Source organism: Tyto alba, unplaced genomic scaffold (genome assembly GCF_018691265.1).
Source record: "Tyto alba isolate M040663 unplaced genomic scaffold, T.alba_DEE_v4.0 Super-Scaffold_45, whole genome shotgun sequence".
Classification (NCBI taxonomy): Eukaryota; Metazoa; Chordata; class Aves; order Strigiformes; family Tytonidae; genus Tyto; species Tyto alba.
The window spans coordinates 17,803,624-17,823,613 of record NW_024881321.1 but is presented as its reverse complement, the minus strand read 5'-3'; the positions used below and the strand labels follow the sequence as shown (position 1 = coordinate 17,823,613).

General features: G+C 40.8%; 2 protein-coding genes across 2 annotated transcripts in view; one reads left to right on the top strand and one right to left on the bottom strand.

Annotated features, from left to right (window-relative positions):
• The window catches only part of UCHL3 (ubiquitin C-terminal hydrolase L3), a 46,068-nt gene extending 40,643 nt beyond the window's left edge, over positions 1-5,425 (bottom strand). Inside the window, exons 1-2 of the mRNA XM_032985939.2 lie at positions 5,174-5,425; positions 4,936-4,947 (exon numbers count right to left, since the gene is read on the bottom strand). Coding sequence (XP_032841830.2) covers positions 4,936-4,947; positions 5,174-5,215 — 54 coding nt within the window. The 5' untranslated portion in view covers positions 5,216-5,425. The remainder of the gene's footprint in view (positions 1-4,935; positions 4,948-5,173) is intronic.
• A 2,522-nt stretch (positions 5,426-7,947) lies between these two features.
• COMMD6 (COMM domain containing 6) lies at positions 7,948-16,019 on the top strand. The gene is made up of 7 exons (XM_042805828.1): positions 7,948-8,073; positions 8,571-8,629; positions 9,223-9,288; positions 9,453-9,529; positions 10,829-10,997; positions 12,093-12,245; positions 13,294-16,019. Exons 1-7 carry the CDS (start codon positions 8,034-8,036, stop codon positions 13,342-13,344), a joined length of 615 nt encoding a protein of 204 aa, XP_042661762.1. The 5' UTR covers positions 7,948-8,033; the 3' UTR covers positions 13,345-16,019.
• The last annotated feature ends 3,971 nt before the right edge of the window (positions 16,020-19,990 follow it).

The window sequence follows — 19,990 nt, the reverse complement described above, 5'->3', positions numbered from 1 at the left end:
CCATGTGCCGCAGCGTTCCCCACACTGCTCCGTCATGGGTCACTAACTTCCTCCGACTGGATTCTCTCCCACGGCTGCAGCCCTTCCCGAGCTGCTCTGGCGTGGGACTCCCCCGCATGCTGCAATCCTCCCAGCACTGAATTACAGCAGCGGGGCTGCCTTTTCCCATGAGACCCCAGCCTTCTTCGGGCACAGAACCTTGATCAATCAGGCAGGAGCAACAGGCCATAAATCAATGTCTGCTCCACCGTAGATCTCCATGGGTGGCAGGGGGGGCCGCCCTGCTGTCTCCCCACAGGATACAGGGGGGTCTCTGCTCTGGCACACCTCCCCCCTCCTTTCTTCCTCCGTTCCTCCACTGACCTTGGTGTTCATGCAGCTGCAGCGACTCCTCCTCACAAGTCCCACTGCCCGTCACCACGTCCCTTCTTAAATACGTTATCGCAGAGGCGCAGCCGATTGGCTCCATTTCCCAAACAGAGGTGGAGCTGACGTGGAGCTGGGGGAGCTTCGAGAAGCTTCTCACAGGGGGCCGCCCCGATAGCCCCCTCCCCTGCCACCAAAAAACTCCACCACTCACTCAACCCAGGACAACAGTCAATCTTTCAACTATTTGTATAAGCAATGCTCTAAACCCCAAAACAAATTACAATTTTCTCTTTGCAACATATCTACCTATTTAAACTCAGTAAGAGGTCGTCCATATAGCTTGAGATATTTTAAATTAGAAGAAGCCATTCAACAAGTCATCTCACAGTGGCCATCTACAATTGCTTCATATTTGTCTTTGTGCTTACACTTCGTTATGCTGTGCCACAGCCTCAACACTTCCCCTTTGTTGGCTCTGTGGAAGGCTTTTTGGGGCATTCTCTTTACAGAAAGACACAAACTGAAGTCCTGGTCTTCCACTTTCTGAGGCTACACTCATAACAACAGGCTGTTTTCCACGCATGCACACTATCTTCGCTGTTCCCACCCTGCTTACAACAGAAGAGTTAAACTCCCTTCTCCCACCCAGCAACTGAAAAAAAAAAAAAATAAGTAAGCCTAGCTTCCCATCTGACAAAATAAGTAAGCTTCCAAAATAAGTAAGCCTAGCTTCCCATCTGACATCTTTTCACTCCAAAACAGTAACTCATCTACGAGTACCACCACCCAACACACTTCAGGAAACGTTGGCACTACCTTTTCAATTACTTTGATCAGTAGGGCTTTCTTTTGAGAAAGCTTGTGTGATAGCGTTGCGGAGATCATAAAATGGAAAGACCTTTTACGAAGAGTAAAGTTTACTTCCTCGAGGTAATTAATCAATCTCTGTATTTTCCTCACACCCTTAAGAAATGTGTTCCATAACTGGGTGAAGACTGGCTGTATCCAGTTCCTGCCTTTTGATCTATGTTTTGTGATCTTTATTGCCCCTGTAACCTTAAAATCACAGCTGTCAAGGGTGTCCACGGACCAAAATTTATTTCTTTATGTAGCTGACTCAAAGGCCTGAAAACAATGCTGGAAGGTAACTAAGGACTGGCAAGTAAACCCTATGTGGCCAGAGAAACCCAAGCCACAGCCAACTCTCAATAGTTTAACTCTGAACTACCTGAAGCTAGTGCTGGAGCTTCATAATCAGATACAGACAAATACCCTATCCTTATCTGGATATAATGAAGGCATGAGTTGACATAGCACCTTATCTAGGAAGTAAAGATATTTCTTAGAACATATGAGATGAAGAAAAGTAAGAGAGAATGAAGAAAGGTGGTAGATCAAGAAAGATATCCACCAATTCTACCTTTTTGTTTATCTATGCTTGCTAGGGAATCAATTGAGGGTTGAAAGCCAGACAAAAGTGACATCATGTTGATGAACAATCAGCTTGTGTCTGATCTTTTCACTCCAGAAATTTGTATGCAGTCTGACTTTTTTTTTTGGTGGTAGAAGAAACTGAGAACAAGAGACACGGCCAAACATCCTCTTGCAAACAGTGGGCAGATAAACCTAATTTTCTTGCCTTCTCTCTCTCATTAGTGGAGAAAGTCTCATAAGAGATTCGGGACGGGTAGCACTGGTCACATCAGGCCCCACAGCTGAAGGTCAAAGAAAAGAAACCATCCCCTGTCAACACTGTACACAAAGTGGAGCTTTGTAAATGCTGAATCATCAACTCTTTCTGTAACAGAGGTAGACAACAGTTCATTCTATTAGACCATAAAAGTGGAAAAGAAAAAAAAAAAGTATTGTGACAATTATATTAGCACTGTATGGTACATTTAAGTATGCTGAGTTCTCTCTTACAACCAGCACTACAGATATGTGGCTGTGGTACTCCAAGTGAGTCACTGCCACTGGAAATCTTTAAAGCTAAGAAACAATATTCCTATTTATCCTCACCATCCAGTTTCAGAACCTTTAAATAATTCTAACACATATGCACAAAGAGAGGTCCTATATACACTAAGGATTTAGAAATCCCTAGACTTGTAATATAACATAAATGCTTCCAGACAGAGAAAAACCTTCAAGGTACTTTGGAAAGATTCCACATACCCTATAATTGAGAAATATCAGTTCTTCTCCATTATAGCCTGAATTTCTACCACAAAGATTGAAAGAGTCTGAAACTCACAACTTATGTTTCAAAACAAGAGAGCACACAGTATAGTAATAACAGATCAAAAACAAATGAACCTGCACTTAGTACATTTCCTTTCTAGTTACTACTAAAAAAAGGGAATAAAACGATTGGTACAATAACCAAAATAGGCTAAGCATTTGTTAAATCGTAATGACAGTTCTGACTACAATCTAATACTTCAGAATTTACACATCTTAAAGGTGATTTGAATTTGTTTTGGTTTTAAAAGTTCACTACCACACCTAGAAATAACCTTAATACTAACAAATATGTTCCAAGGATAGTCTAACACTCAAGTAAAACAAACAAAATACAAATTAAGAAAAAAAACAAATAGCAATAAAAAAACATCCAGAAACACATGGCTAGATGTCTGTGTAAAGAGATTAATTTATTAAGCTACTATTAGACACTACTATTACAGCTGTTAGGGGCACAGCATTGGGGGGTTTAAAATCCTGAAGAATTCTAGAATATTTTACAAAGCATGGCACAGAGTACCACACAAAAAGGTCCGTCCTTGCAATTAACTCAAGAGGGTTTCTTAAAAACGTGTTCACAATTTCATTTGAATCTCAAATTACTATTAATGTTGTAATAAGGGATCGTGTTGTAAGCAGGATATGAATAACTTGTGACTAACAGCCCTGCTGTCATACCGGTTACGACTGTACCGATGAGATTAAAAGAACAATGACTAATAATGCAAGGTGTATTCAACACTGCCCATTTTCTCCCTCCCCCCCTGCCTTTTTTTAAATATACATCTCTCAGTCTAGGTAATAACAACCATCACTGCCCAGTTAAGACTGGCAAAATATAGTGAAGGAGGAAGTCTAACCGGTCTAAATTGGTATTTTCTGTACAGAAATATTAATAAGAAAATCCTTGTGGAGTAAAAGTTCCTATAATCCACAATCATCCACAACTGATATATATCATCCATCATCAATAGGTAAGAGAGACAGATGTTGAACGCACTTAGAATTGTTCATTTAACATCCTTCTAGGATTTTTTCCATCTAATATAAACATGTAGTGATACAAGATATTTCAGATTTTAAAAGTCACTAGTTTTCCCTCCTCAATTTCTACTTTAGAGCTGTCAGGACTTTATTTGTACCATGATGAGCACATCTCAACATCTAGAAAGTGATAAGTTAGAGAATTTTAAATTCTACTACTCATTTATTCATATTTATTTTCTTCAAAACTGGAATTTAGTCTCTGAATTTAAAAAATTTTAAAAATCTAAAACATGAGGAAAATACAGCAGACATTCAATAAAAGGTCCCAGGAAAGGTTGTTAATTACATTCAGGACTGGGTTTAAAAAGTTCCCAAATTGCTTCACAGCAGCAATACCATAAGAATTGTAAAATTACATGTCCTAGGAAACTATAAAGCCAAGTACAAAATGACCCAGCATCAAATAACATCCTGCAGACTCAGTATATTACAACAACTACAACTAAAAAATACATTCTTCACACACAGAAATTCTTTATCTCCAAAACATTTCAATGATACAGTTTTAAGAATGTTATCGCACCGTTGGGAGGTTCAGTGTTTTGGCTTAAGCACCACCCTTAACATTATCAACATGTCTGCTGGAATCAACATCTGACCTCAAATGCTCAATTAAAAATACTCAAAATTATTACTAAGAACATGATGCAGGATTGAAGTATGTGTGATTTCCCTGCAGGTAAAGTTTATCTAGTACCTATGTTGTTTTGCGGTCTAGAACAAGCCTCCTTTCTCAAGTATGGTTTCTACTATGTTAACAAAAAGCTGCAACACATTATGGCAGATATTGTCATGAATAAGCAGCAAAGTGCAAAGATGGTTAAATGACATTATTTCTTATAGTCAGCCAAAGAAGAAAGACTGTGACACAGGGATGTAAGCAGATCCATACAAGTGCACAAAGCCGTCATGTACAGGTCCAGAACCGGGACACTTTATATATAAATATATAATAGTGTTTTATTCATTATTTAATGAGTTAAAACCCACCTTGAAACACATCAGAGACTACATTACATTAATAGCCAGACTACATCTATTCTCTTTCCTTCGACTGTTTTTTTCTTTCATACAGTATCTGTACATGACACTATGTACTGGGGGGTTTCAGAGGAGGTTGCACTACGGTCCAGTGTTAGAAGAGAGAAGGCACCCATGGAGAAGGAAGGGGTTACTCTCGTTGGAGAATCAAGAGCCTTTACTACAGAAGAAGGAAAGGAGGTGGGCCTAAAACTGCAGAGAAGCTAAAGGTTACCTCAAATAAAAGCTGCTTACCTGATTCGTGACCTGAAAGGAAAGCAGAAAACAGAAAGGCGTTAAGACCCTCATTTAGATCTGCGGGCTAAGACCTCCCCCGTTCTCTGCCCCCCACCAGCCCGCGATGCTGAGCCCGGAGCGGCTCCGAGCCCTCTCCCCTCCTCCATCCTCCCTCCCTCCCGCCAGCTGCCAGCCAGCCCGCCCGCCCTCCCGCGCACACAGCGGCTCCCCCCCCGCCCCGAAGCCGGGCACTCACGTCGGGGTTGGCCTCCAGGGGCAGCCAGCGATGGGGCTCCATGGCGGCGGGGCGGCGGCTCCCGGTACCGGCGCGGGGCTGAACCTGGCGGCGCGGCACTGACAGCGCCGCGCGCCGCCTCGCCTCAGACCTGACCCGGGACCGCACCACCGAGACGCGCGGGAATGGGGGCGGGGGCGAAGCGGAGGAAAACAACTCTCCAACGCCCCCACGCACACCTCAGCCGCTGCGGAGCGGCGCTCACGGTGAGGAACGCCTTTTTCCCCTGCGTTCTTCCGGGTATTAATGGCGCAAAAATTCCCCCCTTCCCCACTCTCTTGTCTCTTACCCCCCCCCCCCCTCCCCAGGCAATGGACTCTCCCAGCTGGGCAGAGGGTGGAGCCTTGGCCGCCGCGCTCCCAATCGCCAGGGCCCCGCACGGTGTGCCAGGAGCCGCCAGGGGGCGCCCCCGCCCCCGCTAGGAACAGGCCCCGCCCCCGCCCCCGGCGGTTACCTGGCGCTAACGCGCAGCCGGGCCCCTCGGAAACGACCTCCGGCAGGTAGTGAGGTGATTCAGAAAAGCTAAAAATACAGGAGCGCGAAATTTTTTGGCCCCAGCCCGCCCCTATCGCTTCTGCCCACCGGCCGTGTGCTTTCAGCGGGGGACCTGCGACAAGGTGTTTGTGGAAGCCCAGGAGCTGGAGCTCCAGGCCGACCCAGCACCGGAGTGGAAAGGCCTGGGGCTGCAGGAAAGATAGAAACTGTGCCAGTTTACAGGCAAATCCGAGTCCCTCGAGAGAAGGAAGAAGTAGAATGTGAGTGACTGGGTGTTTCTAGGTACGGTGGAGATGGGAGTACCACAGCGCCAGGCAGCCAGAAGGGCAGGGTGTTGGGGGTACCTACGGTTGACAGCCCAGGTACTGGAGAAACCCCGTTAATGGGTGACACGTCCTCCCATCTGCCTAAAGCTTTGTAAAAGAACTTGGTGTACTTCTTCAGAGAGCATTGATGCAACTCTCACCCCGTTCTGTGAATGTCAAATTTACGCAGTGGAGTAAATTACTTAATGATGTTCACATTTTATTTCAGCCCCCTGTAATCAGCAGGACTACAACGGTGCCTGTGCCTGAAGCTTCTGTATTGACCCATCAACAATACTGCAGTGTATCTTGCCAGCAATCCAGTCTACTGGTAGCTCACGAGATTTGTCTTCCAGTTTCTATACCAAGTTCTCAGTCCTCACCTAGCTACAAGATGGGCCTGTGCTGCCAGATCACTATCACAGTCCCCACTTACCCTCCTCTGCCACAAAAAGCTTCACAGAGCACACTTACAGCAGGCAGGATTTTCTAAACATACAGTTTAATTCTGTGGATGGGCAGACGAGCCAAAATCCTTACATACTTCACCACCTTCTCTTCCAAATTTAAGGAACTAAACACATTTACACATTGATGAAAATAACCCCAAAATAACTCAAAATTTCAGCAAATGATTCTGTAATTACCAAACCACCAAGATATCCAACTTCAAAACTATCTTCACATCTTAGAGAATTAAAAGTAATGTAATGAATATCAGTTGTAGTGCTAAAGGCACTACCAGGAGACATGATGAAATTGTAATATAAAATAATATGTAAAGTTCTCTAGATAACAATGTAATAGACTTACAAAAGTTAAGAACAAAGAGAATTTTAAGTCAAGTCCTTGCTATCAGAGGCAGATCTCACCAGTATGTACATTGCTGGTGTTTTGATATTCATGTCATGAAAACACATACTACTCAAAAATATTTGCACACTTAATTAGATACTTTAAAAAGGGAGAGGCCAAGATCAAACAAGCTATAGATGTATAAAGCTAGTAGACACTTACCACATTCCATAATAATTATCCTTCTCCTGAAATATATTCTAAATTCTTTAACATTTATTGTAAGTACATAATTTTAACCTAGCCAGCACTAGTACATGAGAAGTTACGTTTCACTATTGCGTTACAGTTTTACAGTAGATGTACTGAGATTATAACATTACAATATAAAAAAAGTAAATGTAAAACTTATGACTAGAAAAATCTAAGAATATTAGCTGTTTTTAAAAGGTGAAACTGGTGAAGGATCAGTGTTGTTTTAGGGCTCCTGCTACACCCCAAACTCAAGTTCAGTGTGAAAAGCTGACTGAATATGGTGCTAGCTGTCGTTTTACAAATACAGCTATTTTACCACAAAACCGAGGACATAGCTGATCGACGCAAATCATCCACAACTGCAGAGCTTACGTGTAGGTGTACGGGCCGATTCCCCAGTCCACCTGCGCGCAGGACAATCGCTCCACGTACCGAGTTCGGTACACCTTCCGTGCCGCACACGCACAGCTCAGCGCGGGACTCACGGACCTGAGACTGCAACAACGAGCACCGAGAAACCCCTGGCGCCAGTTACCGACGAACCCCGCAACCCAACACCTCGTTGCGCCAGCTGGCGGCGACTCCAACCGCCATTTCCAACCGCCTTCCCCAGGCGGTTCTCACCCGTCCCAGGGGGCCCACGGGCCGGCCGCAGGCGATGCGGGGGGAGACCCTGAGCCCCCCCCGCCCGCAGGCGACCCTCTCCCCCTAACAACCGTAGACCCCACTGCCTCTTAAAACGCAGCCCCGCTTTTAGTTGTAGCGATTTAAGAAGCGATTCACTTCGCGCAGAACGAGCCGCCGCCGCCAGAGCGAGGGAGGGACACCGGCCTGCGCGCGAGCGGGCTCCCGGCCCGCCAGCCAATACGGAGGCGGCTCGCCGGCCCTGCCTCGTTCCGGTATCGCCGGTAGCCAATCAGGGCGGCGAGGGCTGTGTGGCGGAAGCTGGGCCTCGGCGGGGACGCGGCGCCATGGCGGGCGGCTCGGCGGCGCGGGGGCTGCAGGCGCTGGGTGAGGGGAGATGGGGCCCACGCGGGGCCGTGGAGGGGAGTGCGGCCGGGCCGCGGCTTGCAGGCCCTCCCCCGCTCTCCTGAGGGCTTACCCAAAGGGGCCGCCGCACCCGGAGCCACGGGGTGAGGCGTTCCTCCCGGTGGGCAGGGCGCCGGCCTGAGGGATGGAGAAGCGAAGCCTCCGGGAGGGCAGCGGCCCTCCCCTGCGTGCCCGGCTGCCCGCGACGCCGAGGGGCTCGGTGCGGGGCCGGGGGCGTTGCTCGGAGCTGGCAAACGGCAGTTGCACAGGCTCAGCCTGGGGCTCTCGGGCCTATTTGGCTTTACTTGGGATGCTGAGCAGGTTACGTTAGTGTCCTTCGGGACGAGCTCCCTTAGAGAAAGCTTTGGTTTTATGTAAATATGTGCGTGATTACCTAGGAATTCTTCAGAAAAACACTAGGTTTACAACTGTAACGTTTTAAGGATTTGCTTCTGATTGCAACCGCTTGTGTATTTCAGATGTTAGTGGTGCAGCAGATAAGATTAATTTAATACCGCAAGACTTTTTTGCAGAACTGGTAAGTAGGGTAATAAATGGGATGTGGAAGGGCTCCTGGCACTTTTTGATTCAAGGAAACCACTTTATTTAAGGTCTTCTGTTTTTTTGTCTGTTGCAAAGGGAATGTTATGGATGTGGTAGCTTAGATTGACATGACTTGAAATGGGCCAGTTTTGCTAAGAGCAATGGGATTGCTTTAAATTTATGTTTTTATCACAGAAGAGTTTAAAGAATGTATTTTTGCCCTTTCAATTAAATAACATGTCAAACTAGCTTGTTTGGAAAATGTTCAGCTTATTTACTGTGCTGTGCACTTTAACATGGCAGCTGTTCAGTTAGTATGAAAATGGTGTGTTTTGTAGGAATAGCTAGTGTGGTAGTAACTAAAAGTCTTGAATGAGTTGATTTGCTTTTCTTGGATTTTATGTAATTTTAAAAGCAGTCATTTCAATGACTTTATTATTTGCTCTTCATTTAAGTCATCTTCCCGTTGTATATTTTTGCATTAACCAGTTTTCTTCTTTGTTTTGTAATCTCCGAGTATGAAAACTAGCTTTGTCTTGTATATTAAACTATGCATTAATAATATTTTCAAATTTACTTTCTTTACAGTGTGAACAAATAATTCAACATCTGAACCATAAGATCCCAGGTGTAAATACAGCTGAGCTGTGTCAGGTAAGTTTGGATACTACCACTTGTAAGCAAGTGTATTAGCTATATATGCTGTAAATTATACATTCTCTGAGTCACGTTTTTTGTGTCTGTATCTATACACAAAGAGGTTTTTATTAATGCATAGTTTATTATTTGTTGTAATTGTTTGAACATTCTGTTTCTAGAGAATTCAAACGTCGGGGATTGAGATTAATGTTGATGACCTGGCAAAAATAGCTAACATTGTTTCTTTTCTATTTAGGTAAGCACAATATAATTTACCATGTCTCACATCTTTTTCCCTCCACCCCAAATTAATAGTGGTATTAAAAAGTGACATCAAACGTGGGTGTAAAATTACTGATTTGAGAAAAGGGCTGAAGTTTGTAACTCTCGGTTCGCAAAAAGGAACTTCTGGGCTTAGTTGAAGTTCTTAAAAAATGTGTAGTTACTTAATATATAGTCTCACTTTTTGTATCAAAAAAACTAGGAGGAGGAAGTTGTTCTCAGATCCTGTCTGCAAGCTTTAGAACTACTAGCAAAATAAAAGGAAATTAAGCTCAGTTCTAAAGCTAAGTCAGCTAGGCCTTTGCCCGCAAGAAGTGAGTTCTAAAAACTTCTTGTTTCTCAGAGAGTAGAAACCAGCATTTGTGCCTGTTTGAAGGGCACGCTATTTTATAATGTTGAGCTCTGTCGTGATAGAGGTGGAGTTTTTAGCTAGTATTTTCAGCTCTTGTTTAGCTGTAGTTTTTTTTTTTTATTTTCAGAGATAAAATTTTCAAGATCTTGCTTGTTCTTTTAATATGTAGTATCTAAACATTTTATGTAACATGAATATGATTGAAGAAAATACACCAGTAGAAATCTAACATACTACATTTTCCTCTATAAAATATAAAGCCTTACATTATATTAGACCATGCTGCTTAGAGACATTAATAAAAAAAAGGGTTGGTCCTTCAAGAGGAGTAGATCTGCATGAACAAACCTTGGGTGGGAATTTTTTGTAACCTGTTTCTGTAGAGGAAATCAAGTGGCAAGTTTCCTCTAGACTTGCTGCCTTTTCAGTTGTGTTTATTGCATCATTTGACTCCTGTTAGTACCAATTATACCATCACCTGGAGGTCTTTACTTGCCTTTTGGTGATACTTAAATTACCTCTCCTAAAAGTTTAATTAAATTGTCTTGTTTCTAAATAATGTTGTTTAACTGCTATCTGCACGTCTTTTCAGTGGATTATGCATTTTTCAATTGCAAGAGCACTTGAAGGCTGTGATTATTTTTGTCTTAATGTTGTGTGTTGTGCAAGCCCAGCAAAGCTTGCTCTCTGCATATTAAGACACATTAAAAGTCAAGTCATGTTTTTTTTTATCTGTGGATACAAAAGATTAGTAAAATATTCTGGAAAAAAGAAAAACAACCCACAGGCTGCCTAATTATTGTAAAGTACATAGACACATAAAGCAGAAGTAAAAAATTGCCTATTTGAGGGTGAAGTGAGGAGTTTTATTAAGTTGGTGGAGAATTAAACTGATGCAGTGTTCTTTGGCTACACCTATAGCACAGCAGCCAGAAACAATCTCTCTACAGAAGAACTCATCACCACCTTGGGCAGTGCAGTGAGCGTGCTGCCAAAACATGCAGTTCAAGTTATTCGTCATGTATGGAATGAAGAGGGTAAATCGATTGGTGTTTCAGAAGATGCAAGAGATATGGCCACAGTGGGGCAGGTAACTAAATGACAAAGTGCAGTTGAACTATTAATTTTCCAGAAATGTCAGTGCTTCATTGTGTACGTTGTGTTGTCAAGCACATGGTGGTATCTCAGTTGCTGAAAGTTTTCCTATATATATGTTGCCAAATGTCTACCCAGTTAAAGAATCATATACAATAAAGTTTTATCTAATGCTGAACAGTTTTCCAGTATTACCGTTTGGATGATAGTCACATTTCATACCTTTTTTAAAACTTAGTGCTTCATAGTACTATTAGGGAAGGCAAGTGGCAGTCAGTGTGGCAGACAATTGTATTAGCAGTTTATGTAAAGCTGTTTTAAATGTAATTTGCATTGTTCTTTAGAGTTGGTAACACCAACACTTGATTGTTTTCTTCTTTGTCTCCCTTATCTTTAAAAAAAATTTAAACTTGCTTTCTGTCAATTTCTAACATTCCTTTTTTACATTTTGAAAAAATAACACAGTGTATTTGCATTTTAAGATCTTGTTTTCTAACAACAGTTTAAGAGCACAGAAATAGGGGAAAAAAAAATCTTTGTCTGAGGCTTGATAATAAGCTTATAAGGGCTTTTTTCATTTCTTTATTCAACAGTTCTGCCTACCATGAAAGGCTAACAATGGTAACTTACCCATCTGAAATGTATTTATGATGTACTTTGATTTATATAAAATACAGTTATGAAATGCCTTAATTTTTTTCTATTATTGCTATTATAATTTTTCTTTTTGCACTGCCTGAAGTTTTTCTCATGTTTCCACTTGATTTAGAAGATTTAGAAGCTTCTAAAAAAAATAAAATTACAAAAGCACAAATGATATACAAGCCAGGTAAACTCTGTGGCTCAAGCTCCTCTTACTAGAACTTTAAGTAGACCATATTTGACTATTGACAGTACTTGAAAAAGGAAAACAGATTAAGTAACTTACTAAATTGTTTATTTTTTCCACTATTAAAAGGAAGAACAGATGATTCTGTATTCCCAGTAATATCTGAATGTGTATGTTTGTTTCACATTTGGATATGAGCTCTAGATGTCTATAAAACATCCATCCAACAAAACTGTTTCCAACTATTTTTCTTCTTTGTAGTTTGTAGATATTAAATGGAAACTGGGAGTTGCGATGAGCTCCGACAGCTGCAGGTCTCTGAAGTATCCTTATGTTACAATGACAATAAAAGTTGCAAACCCTTCAGGACAAATAACAGACAGATCTTTTGAAATGACGATCCCACAGTTCAAGGTTTGTAATCAGTCTTACTTGATTCAGTCTCTTAAAAGCAACAGTGATATTGTGAAGGAGCAACTGTGTACCTTGACATATACATTTATGTTGCTTATTTACCAATACAGTCATTCAGAGGTGAAGTATTAAATAATTATTTAAAACACTGATGATAAATACTTGCTTCATAGCATTTAGTTCTACATCACTATCAGAAAAGGTTAATTTAGCAGTAATTAATCTGTTCTTTTAGAAATAAATTAACTGAAGATGTAAAGACTTTTGGATCAATCTTGTCAGCTGTCACTCTGCCTTATTAAAAATGTATGGAATATTCTAAATCTATGGAACTGTGCCCCAGCCTCAAAATCTAAAACTTGAGTTAAGCTTTACACTTGCTAATAATTAGGAATGGAGGTCAGTCTGCTTTGTTATCACTGGCTCTTAACTGCTATGCCTTCATCTATGAATTTACGTAACTTTGTTTAATTTTGCATAAGTGTGGCATTTCTGTTGTCAGTCCTTTTTAAAGGGCGAATACATCACTTAAGAGTATTGTACAAGCTTACAAATAAATAAATCTTTGGAGTTGGGTTGGCAAGAATTTGAGAAGCATATTTTGAATCCTTAGGTATTGTGAAATGTTGTATTCATTCTGGCTGAAACCTGTTTAATAATTTGCTCAACTACTACAAGAAATGGATGCTACACTTGAGAAGCCTGGATGATTTCAGCTGGGAATAGAAACACTTATGTGAGAAGGTCTTTTGGTGTTTTGTTTTGTTTTTTGTTGTGGTGAAGAGCTACTTTTCTTTTATAGCGTCTTCTATTAATAGGCAAACCCATGCAAATAAAGCCTGTGTAGCTTTAATAGTGAATGTGTCCAAATGCCAATCAGCTCACAAAAAGAAAAGCACAAACTTACAGTTTAAGCTGCAAATTGTAACTGGAGGAAAGAGAGAATGTAAGAAGCGTGGATTGTGGGTTTTTCCTAACATGCTAGTTTGAAGTACAGTTTGAGCTTTTTTCCAAGCAACTGAAATTTATCTTTACTCTTTCTTTTCAGAACTTCTTCAGACAGTTCAAGGAAATGGCAGCTGTTCTTGAAACAGTTTGAAGAGAACTCTTATTTACACTGAATTTTGGACAGACTTAGATCAAGTAAACTTTCTGTTCTGCACAGGGAATAAAGTGCCATTGTTTGACAAGGTATGTATCCTTGTCTTTTGAACAGGTATTTGTCAGCATCATCCTTGCATTGCTGTGAAGGTTTCTTCACTTTTGAGTGCTTGAAGCTAACTCTGCAGTGTTTGTGAAAATACGCTCAGCTTTGTTCATCCTGGTAGACAAACGATCAGGATGTGAATGGAGAAGCATCGCTGTAGACTTTCTAATATCCAAGAGTAAGAAACTACACATTTAACTCTGTAGTGCAGAAAGACACCTGAAAATGTTGACTGGGAAGATAGAGAGAAGTGTAAAATCCCATGCTAACACTTTGTCTGTAAAATTGAGATGCACTTGAACTCAACAATATTATTAAGTATAAGGAATATATGAAGTTACACGTAACAAGCATACAGTTACTCTTGAAGAATATCGATGTCAAGTAGTTAGCTACACATATTTGCAGACCTGGCTTCCAGTCTTCTTTTAGTAACTGGAGAATGTGCTTATCCTAACAGCTTTATTATTTCAAATACTTATTTCCTACCACTTAAGCTTATAAAAACTGAGTTAATGTATTAAGCTTTTCTGGAGACCCAAAATGTATTCTCTGAAATGAAGCCCTGAGGCTAATTTTAAATAAAGGTAGACAGGTGAATTTAATTCAAAAGCACTTTAATATATTTTTGCTTTTGCATTTAATCCAACTCTCATCTGTGGCATTCTGCTTGATGTTTTGATTGGCAGTCTGCTTTCTAATTAAATTAGAATATTGGTGTAGTTGCCTCACTCCAAGCTCTGAACTAGAAGAGTCAAGAGGAAACTTGAAAATTCAGGCTGGAATGTTATCCAAGCACATCAGAGAAAGGACTACACTGAAAGTCAGCAAGGTTTCTTTGCTCGTTGTATTGTGTGGCAGGAGTCCACTGGTCACTTGCTCTCAGAGAGTGTCCTAACCAGCAAAATTTTAACTTTGATTCTGAAGAATGGGGGCTTTTCCAGAGGGCAAGTGATAAACCCAGTGTGCTTGCATGCTCTTTTTTTTTGTTGTTTCGCTTTTTCTTGAGTTTTCCATAAACAGAATACAAACTGCAAAAGTAATGGGTTGTAATAAAAACAACTGTTGCGTTTCAGGGTGTGCTGGTGGTGTAGTAGAGCAAGTAAATCTGGAGAGAGATGATTCATACTGATAAGCAGACTGAAGTTTATGCTGCAACTTCAGAATGGTAGAGACTGAGAACCAGTTTTGTTGGGACAGATCCTCAAGTGATTTCAGGCCCCCTTAAGGGACAACACCTATCTTTCTAACCCACTTACGTGGGGGTTTTTTTAGTAACTTTTTTAGAAGCTGGCTGAAAGTCACAGATTCTGGTTATGCCTGCCTTTTTGTGTCATGAAAACAGACTGCAGCACGTTGAGTGTATTGCATGCAGCAACAGATACACCCCCACTATTTGGGCATTACGCATGGTGCATAAAAGCAGTACTTGAGTTGCTTAGAAGCCTAAATAAGCAAAACAGTGTTGGCTTTAACAACAGATAGTAAAAGTTTCGTGCTGTGGCCATTGCTCTGGATGATACTTCCTTTGTGCTGATGAAGTCTGAAGAGTTTGCTTTGTGGCTGGGGAGAGGAGATTACTCTCTTATGGGGCCCTCAACAGAATGTCACAAAACGGTTTCAGGAACAGACTTACCTTTTCCCTTGCCTGTATGGAAGGGCTCGGGTCTGAACATAGTACAAATGTTCTTCCCTCTGTGGAAAAGTGATGTGAGCAGCTGTTTTTTTGTTGGTTTGTTTGTTTTGTTTTTTTAATTTGCACAAGTTGGAGTGGAAGGCTAAGTATACTGGAAAACATTGTCATGCTTTGGCCTAGTAAATGAATTGGTTTACATCAGTGCCAAGAGTTCCAGAAGAATACTTTTTTAGTAAAGCTGGAGCCTTACAAATACTTTGCATTTGTTCTAATGCACTTAAGTTCTTCATATAGCTTGAAATATTTGTGCCTTCATTGGAACTTGATGGGAAAGATTTAATTAATGTCTTAACTTCTAGAAACAATAGTTTAGTAGGCAGTGGATGATAATGATGAAACTTTGTTACCATTTTTGCTTGGTCCATCACCAAGAGGAGACAGTTGGCAGTCTTTGTTACATATTGTGAGGTCAGATATTCTAGAAATATTAATGAATATTTTTGAAATGTCTCTGAACTCCAGTATGTGTTAACTCTGGAAGATGCCTGGGCATGATTGTTATACCAGCTTACTGTCTGAGAATTTTCAGAGGTGTTTATGGACATCTAGGAGATGTGATTAAAAGTTGGCTATGTACTCAAACTTCTGAGATTTGTCTTGATCACTATCAGTAGGAATTCCTGTGCTGAGTAATGGAAGAATTAAGTACTTTAATAACAGAAAAAAAACCCTAACAATTTGCAGGGTAGCAATATTGGCATGTTCAAACAAGATGTTGAATTGTCTATATGTGCAGAAACCAGATCTTTTCAAAGAGAATCAGGAGTCCCTGTGTGTTCTTAATCCTACTTGTTGATTGATATGAAATTGTACAACATCAATATTTTTGTAAGTCCACAGTCATTAAACATATAGGTAACAAAGATAAAAATTGTCTGTATTTTGTTTTAAGCCTACTGCATGAATGTGTCTCATAAATAATATAAGGGGTAAAGTTTAGGACTAGACTGACAGAACTTCTTTCTTTATTAACTTAGGATGAAGTTCAGACATATGCAGTCTTTCTCTGTGATGGGGTACCAAGGAGCTGAGAGGTAGCTGCAGGCTACAAGAAATATTTGTATCAATTACTTACAGCTAGACAAAATGCTGTATTGAACCAGGAAAAAACAGAGAACACAGACTAATGAAATTTTGCAGGAAATTGCATTCAAGTGGTTTTCTTTCCTTAACTGTATTTAGGAGACAAGTAAACAATTTTTCTTTTCAACATTTTCCTGGAACAGAGCAAGAGAAAGGAAGAGGGTCTTAAACAGTAAGCAAACCCAAGGCACGGAATAATGAAGGAATCTTCTGACAATGACTGTCCTCTTCATCACGACCTTTTTTTTTTCATTAGTTTCAAAACCAGCCCACTCGCAGAAAGCTGTTTGGTAGAAAAATGGAGATAGACCCACAGAAAGATTGCACAAATAGCTGTAGTCATACCTGTATACTAGTGCTTTATATATTCAGCTTGTGCACACTTTAGCCTAGTCATGGTCAAAGGAAAAGCATGTCTCTGTTCCTGCTTCCACAAAATTGTACTGCCTTTCTTTAACCACATTTTAAAGGTATGTAACCTTGTTCATTGTGAGCTCATCCCACTTTATTTTCTACCGTCCTGTTTTCAAACCTTTGTACTCTATTTGAACACCTGAAGATACATTAGCTTGGACCAATTAAAAACAAAGCTAGAGAGATGATAAACTAGGGGAGAGGAAGAATATTGTTTCTTCTTTTTGTTTGCCTTGTTCCCTATCATATTTGAACGTTTTATTACCCTCCTAACTGTGGGTATAGTGAGAGGGTAATTTCCACTCCTTTGCACAGGCGTGCAGCGCTCTGTTTATTCTAGTACTGGCAAGAGCTAACACACAAAAATGCCTGAGATACTTAATATACCTGCAGCAAAAAATGCCCCATCTCTGAAGAACCTTTGCAACGGCAGGGGAGGGACTTGAAATTCAGCAGCCTGTATCCTATCCAGTACTCTGTGGTTAATCACGGTAATGCTCATTTCCCAGACAGATTTTCAGTAAAATGTTATTGCTGCTTGTTGGGCTGTTAGCTTACTGGGTACTCACTCGATTAAGCAGTTGGATCTGTGCAGGTCAGGACATGACATGACGAGTGCTTCAGCCTGGGTTGAGCTTGCATGGTATGCTGCTACAGTCCTCCCTTCCTGAGGCTCGGTCATCTCATAAACAACTGGATTTGCTTGTTGCTGTTCAATTTTGCTCAAATGTTTCATTTTATGATGCAGCACTGTCCATGTATGCTCATCCAGCTCCGCTCATGGTGCTTGAGTTGCTTGAGCGCATGAGGAAGCATGCAAGGGATGATGCTCAGCACTCCTCATACCCAGTCCTGGATGCTTTGAAAGATTTACTGACTCTCATTTCCAGGACTTTTCTGAGGGAAGGTGGAGAAATTACCTGCCATTCGATCTGAGTTACTGGGATATCTTTGTTAATTATTTATGACTTTGTGTCATTGAGAAAGTAAGCTGAGATTGCAGATCTTTTCCGTGAAGGCTAATTTTAGTGTTTCTGGGTTTCTTCCTCCCTGTACTGCATTTTCTTCCTATGGCTAATTGCAGTCTAGCTGCCCTAACTTGAGAATTTGTGTTTGATATCTGTAGGTGGCATAGTTTCCAAGTACTCTTCTAGTGTTTACGTTAAAAATGTTGTTATATAAATAAATTGGAAGTTTTAGTGTTAGTTTTGTACTTTACATACTGAGCTTTGGAACAGTAAGATTTAATATGCCTATTAAAAAATAAGGGGTATTCCGTTATTTCATACAATAAATTTCTGTGCTGTCTTGTATTTTAAGAGGAATTTGTCATACCATCGGTCACCAGGTGGCACTGTTACATATAGTCTTGATACATGGTAATCATTTGAGAGCATGTCTGACAGTGGGATAAGGACTCCTGGTTTTCTCCTCTGTGTAGCAATTGCATTTCTTTATCCAATGTTTTCATGCAGTTTAACCACTCTAAAATCCTTCTTCAGTATTCTGTTATGCAGCCTAGCTTTCAGTGCCTTTATGCCACACTTGGGAGTATGCTTCTCTGCCTTTGAAAGTGGTCCTGTTGCTTCATTCCCCTGTGAATTACCTCTGAATCTGAAAAATAATGCTCCAGTGTTCTTGGTACTACTGAAGCTGCAAAGGATTTTTCTGTTCCCCATGAATGTCTTCACTGCTGTGTCTTAGGCAGTTTACAGGTGGTTGAAAAAAAATATTTATCTGAGACCTTGGTCTATTTAAAGCAAGACAGGCTTCCTTCCCAGCAATCCTTCTGAACTGGCAAGTACTGGTTGCTGCAACTGTGCCTGAAGCTTGAGAGGGGTGTTAAAGTTGACATTTAAAATGAGTGGGGGAATCTAAGTGTGTGTCTTGCATGAATCAACCCTGTGCTGCGCAATGCTGCTTCTCTCAGTTGGGAATGTGGGAAGACAAGAGATGTTCAGCAGTCAACAGAGTCAAGACAACAGATGTTGGTGTACCTAGGAGTGAGCCAAGGATGATTAGAAGTAAGATTAAGGGGTTTCCATCTGTTCGGGGTTCCCATCTGTTTTGGTTTCGGGTTTTTTGGGCAGCTACACTGGCACCATTCTTCGTATTGAGTTGGGATTACAAGTGCCCTGTTGTTCATGGTAAACTGTACGTTTTCTTACCAGACATACAGTACTGAGTTGTGAAGCTGCAATGACATTTTAATAGTGATACACTGTTGAAGTCTTAATGGTATTTGTATTTTCCTCTTGCACAGATATAATTTGTGACCTTTGAAGTTGAAATACTCTTGCCTTCTGAAGCATCTCTCTTCCGCATTATTTCTGCACTCTACTACTGATGTGCTAACCTTTCTCACCTGTGGTTCATCCTTTATAGTAATATACTTGTGGAATAGTATCAAGATGTGCCTTCTAGCTTTGGCAATGACAAGAAATTCTGTTTGTTTCCACTGCTGGAGACTTGGAGTAGACCAGGATCCCTTCCAAATCACAAAACAAGGTAGAGATAGTGGACACTGTCAGGGAGAGAAGTAGACTCCAGCAGCTGCAGTAGTCTCTTCCTCATTTTTTTCCTCTTCTTTGTATGTTACTGCAGTGGTCAGGGAATAGTAGGGAAGTAAATGTCTCCTTTATATGAAAGCAGAAATAACTGGGAATGTGGAAGTTCTTGTTGCAGATGTTGCTCTATCTCCTGCAGTAACTAGTTTTACAACTGGCCTGAGCTTCTAACAGCCACCACACTCTGTAGTGTCTCAACAACAGGGATTTTAGTAAACTGATCTGATAACCTTTTTGGGGGGAGAAACCTTAAAAAAAAACAACCAACCAACCAAACAAACAAACAAAAACAAACAAAAAACCAACAAAAAAAAACAAAAAACAAACAAACAAACAAAAACACCAAACCAAAACCAACTACCAAAAAGCCCAACAAATTGCAAATGTTTCCACCTGAAAAGATGCTGTAATCACGTGTAAGCACACAGGACTCAAGATTAAAACTTAGTTTTAAACAAAAACCATTGTTCTTCACTGGATTCAAAGTCTGCTGTGTCAAAGTTTCATGGGATGACTGTTACATGAAAATATGACAAAAATATGAGTCTTTACACAATCAAATGCTTCTTTGTAGAGAAAAATGATGATTCAATAAATTGTGTGTCTTTATTAGTGCTACATTAAATTGAATAACAGTACACTGAACACTGACAGAAAATGTGATGGGTCGCCTTAAATTCTAGGGATGTTTATGAAATTTCTAGTTAGGGATTATTCTCTTACGAACTTTGCTCATTCCAGTTCCCCTAAATCTGTTTTGGAGTGGTTCTTACTGGCA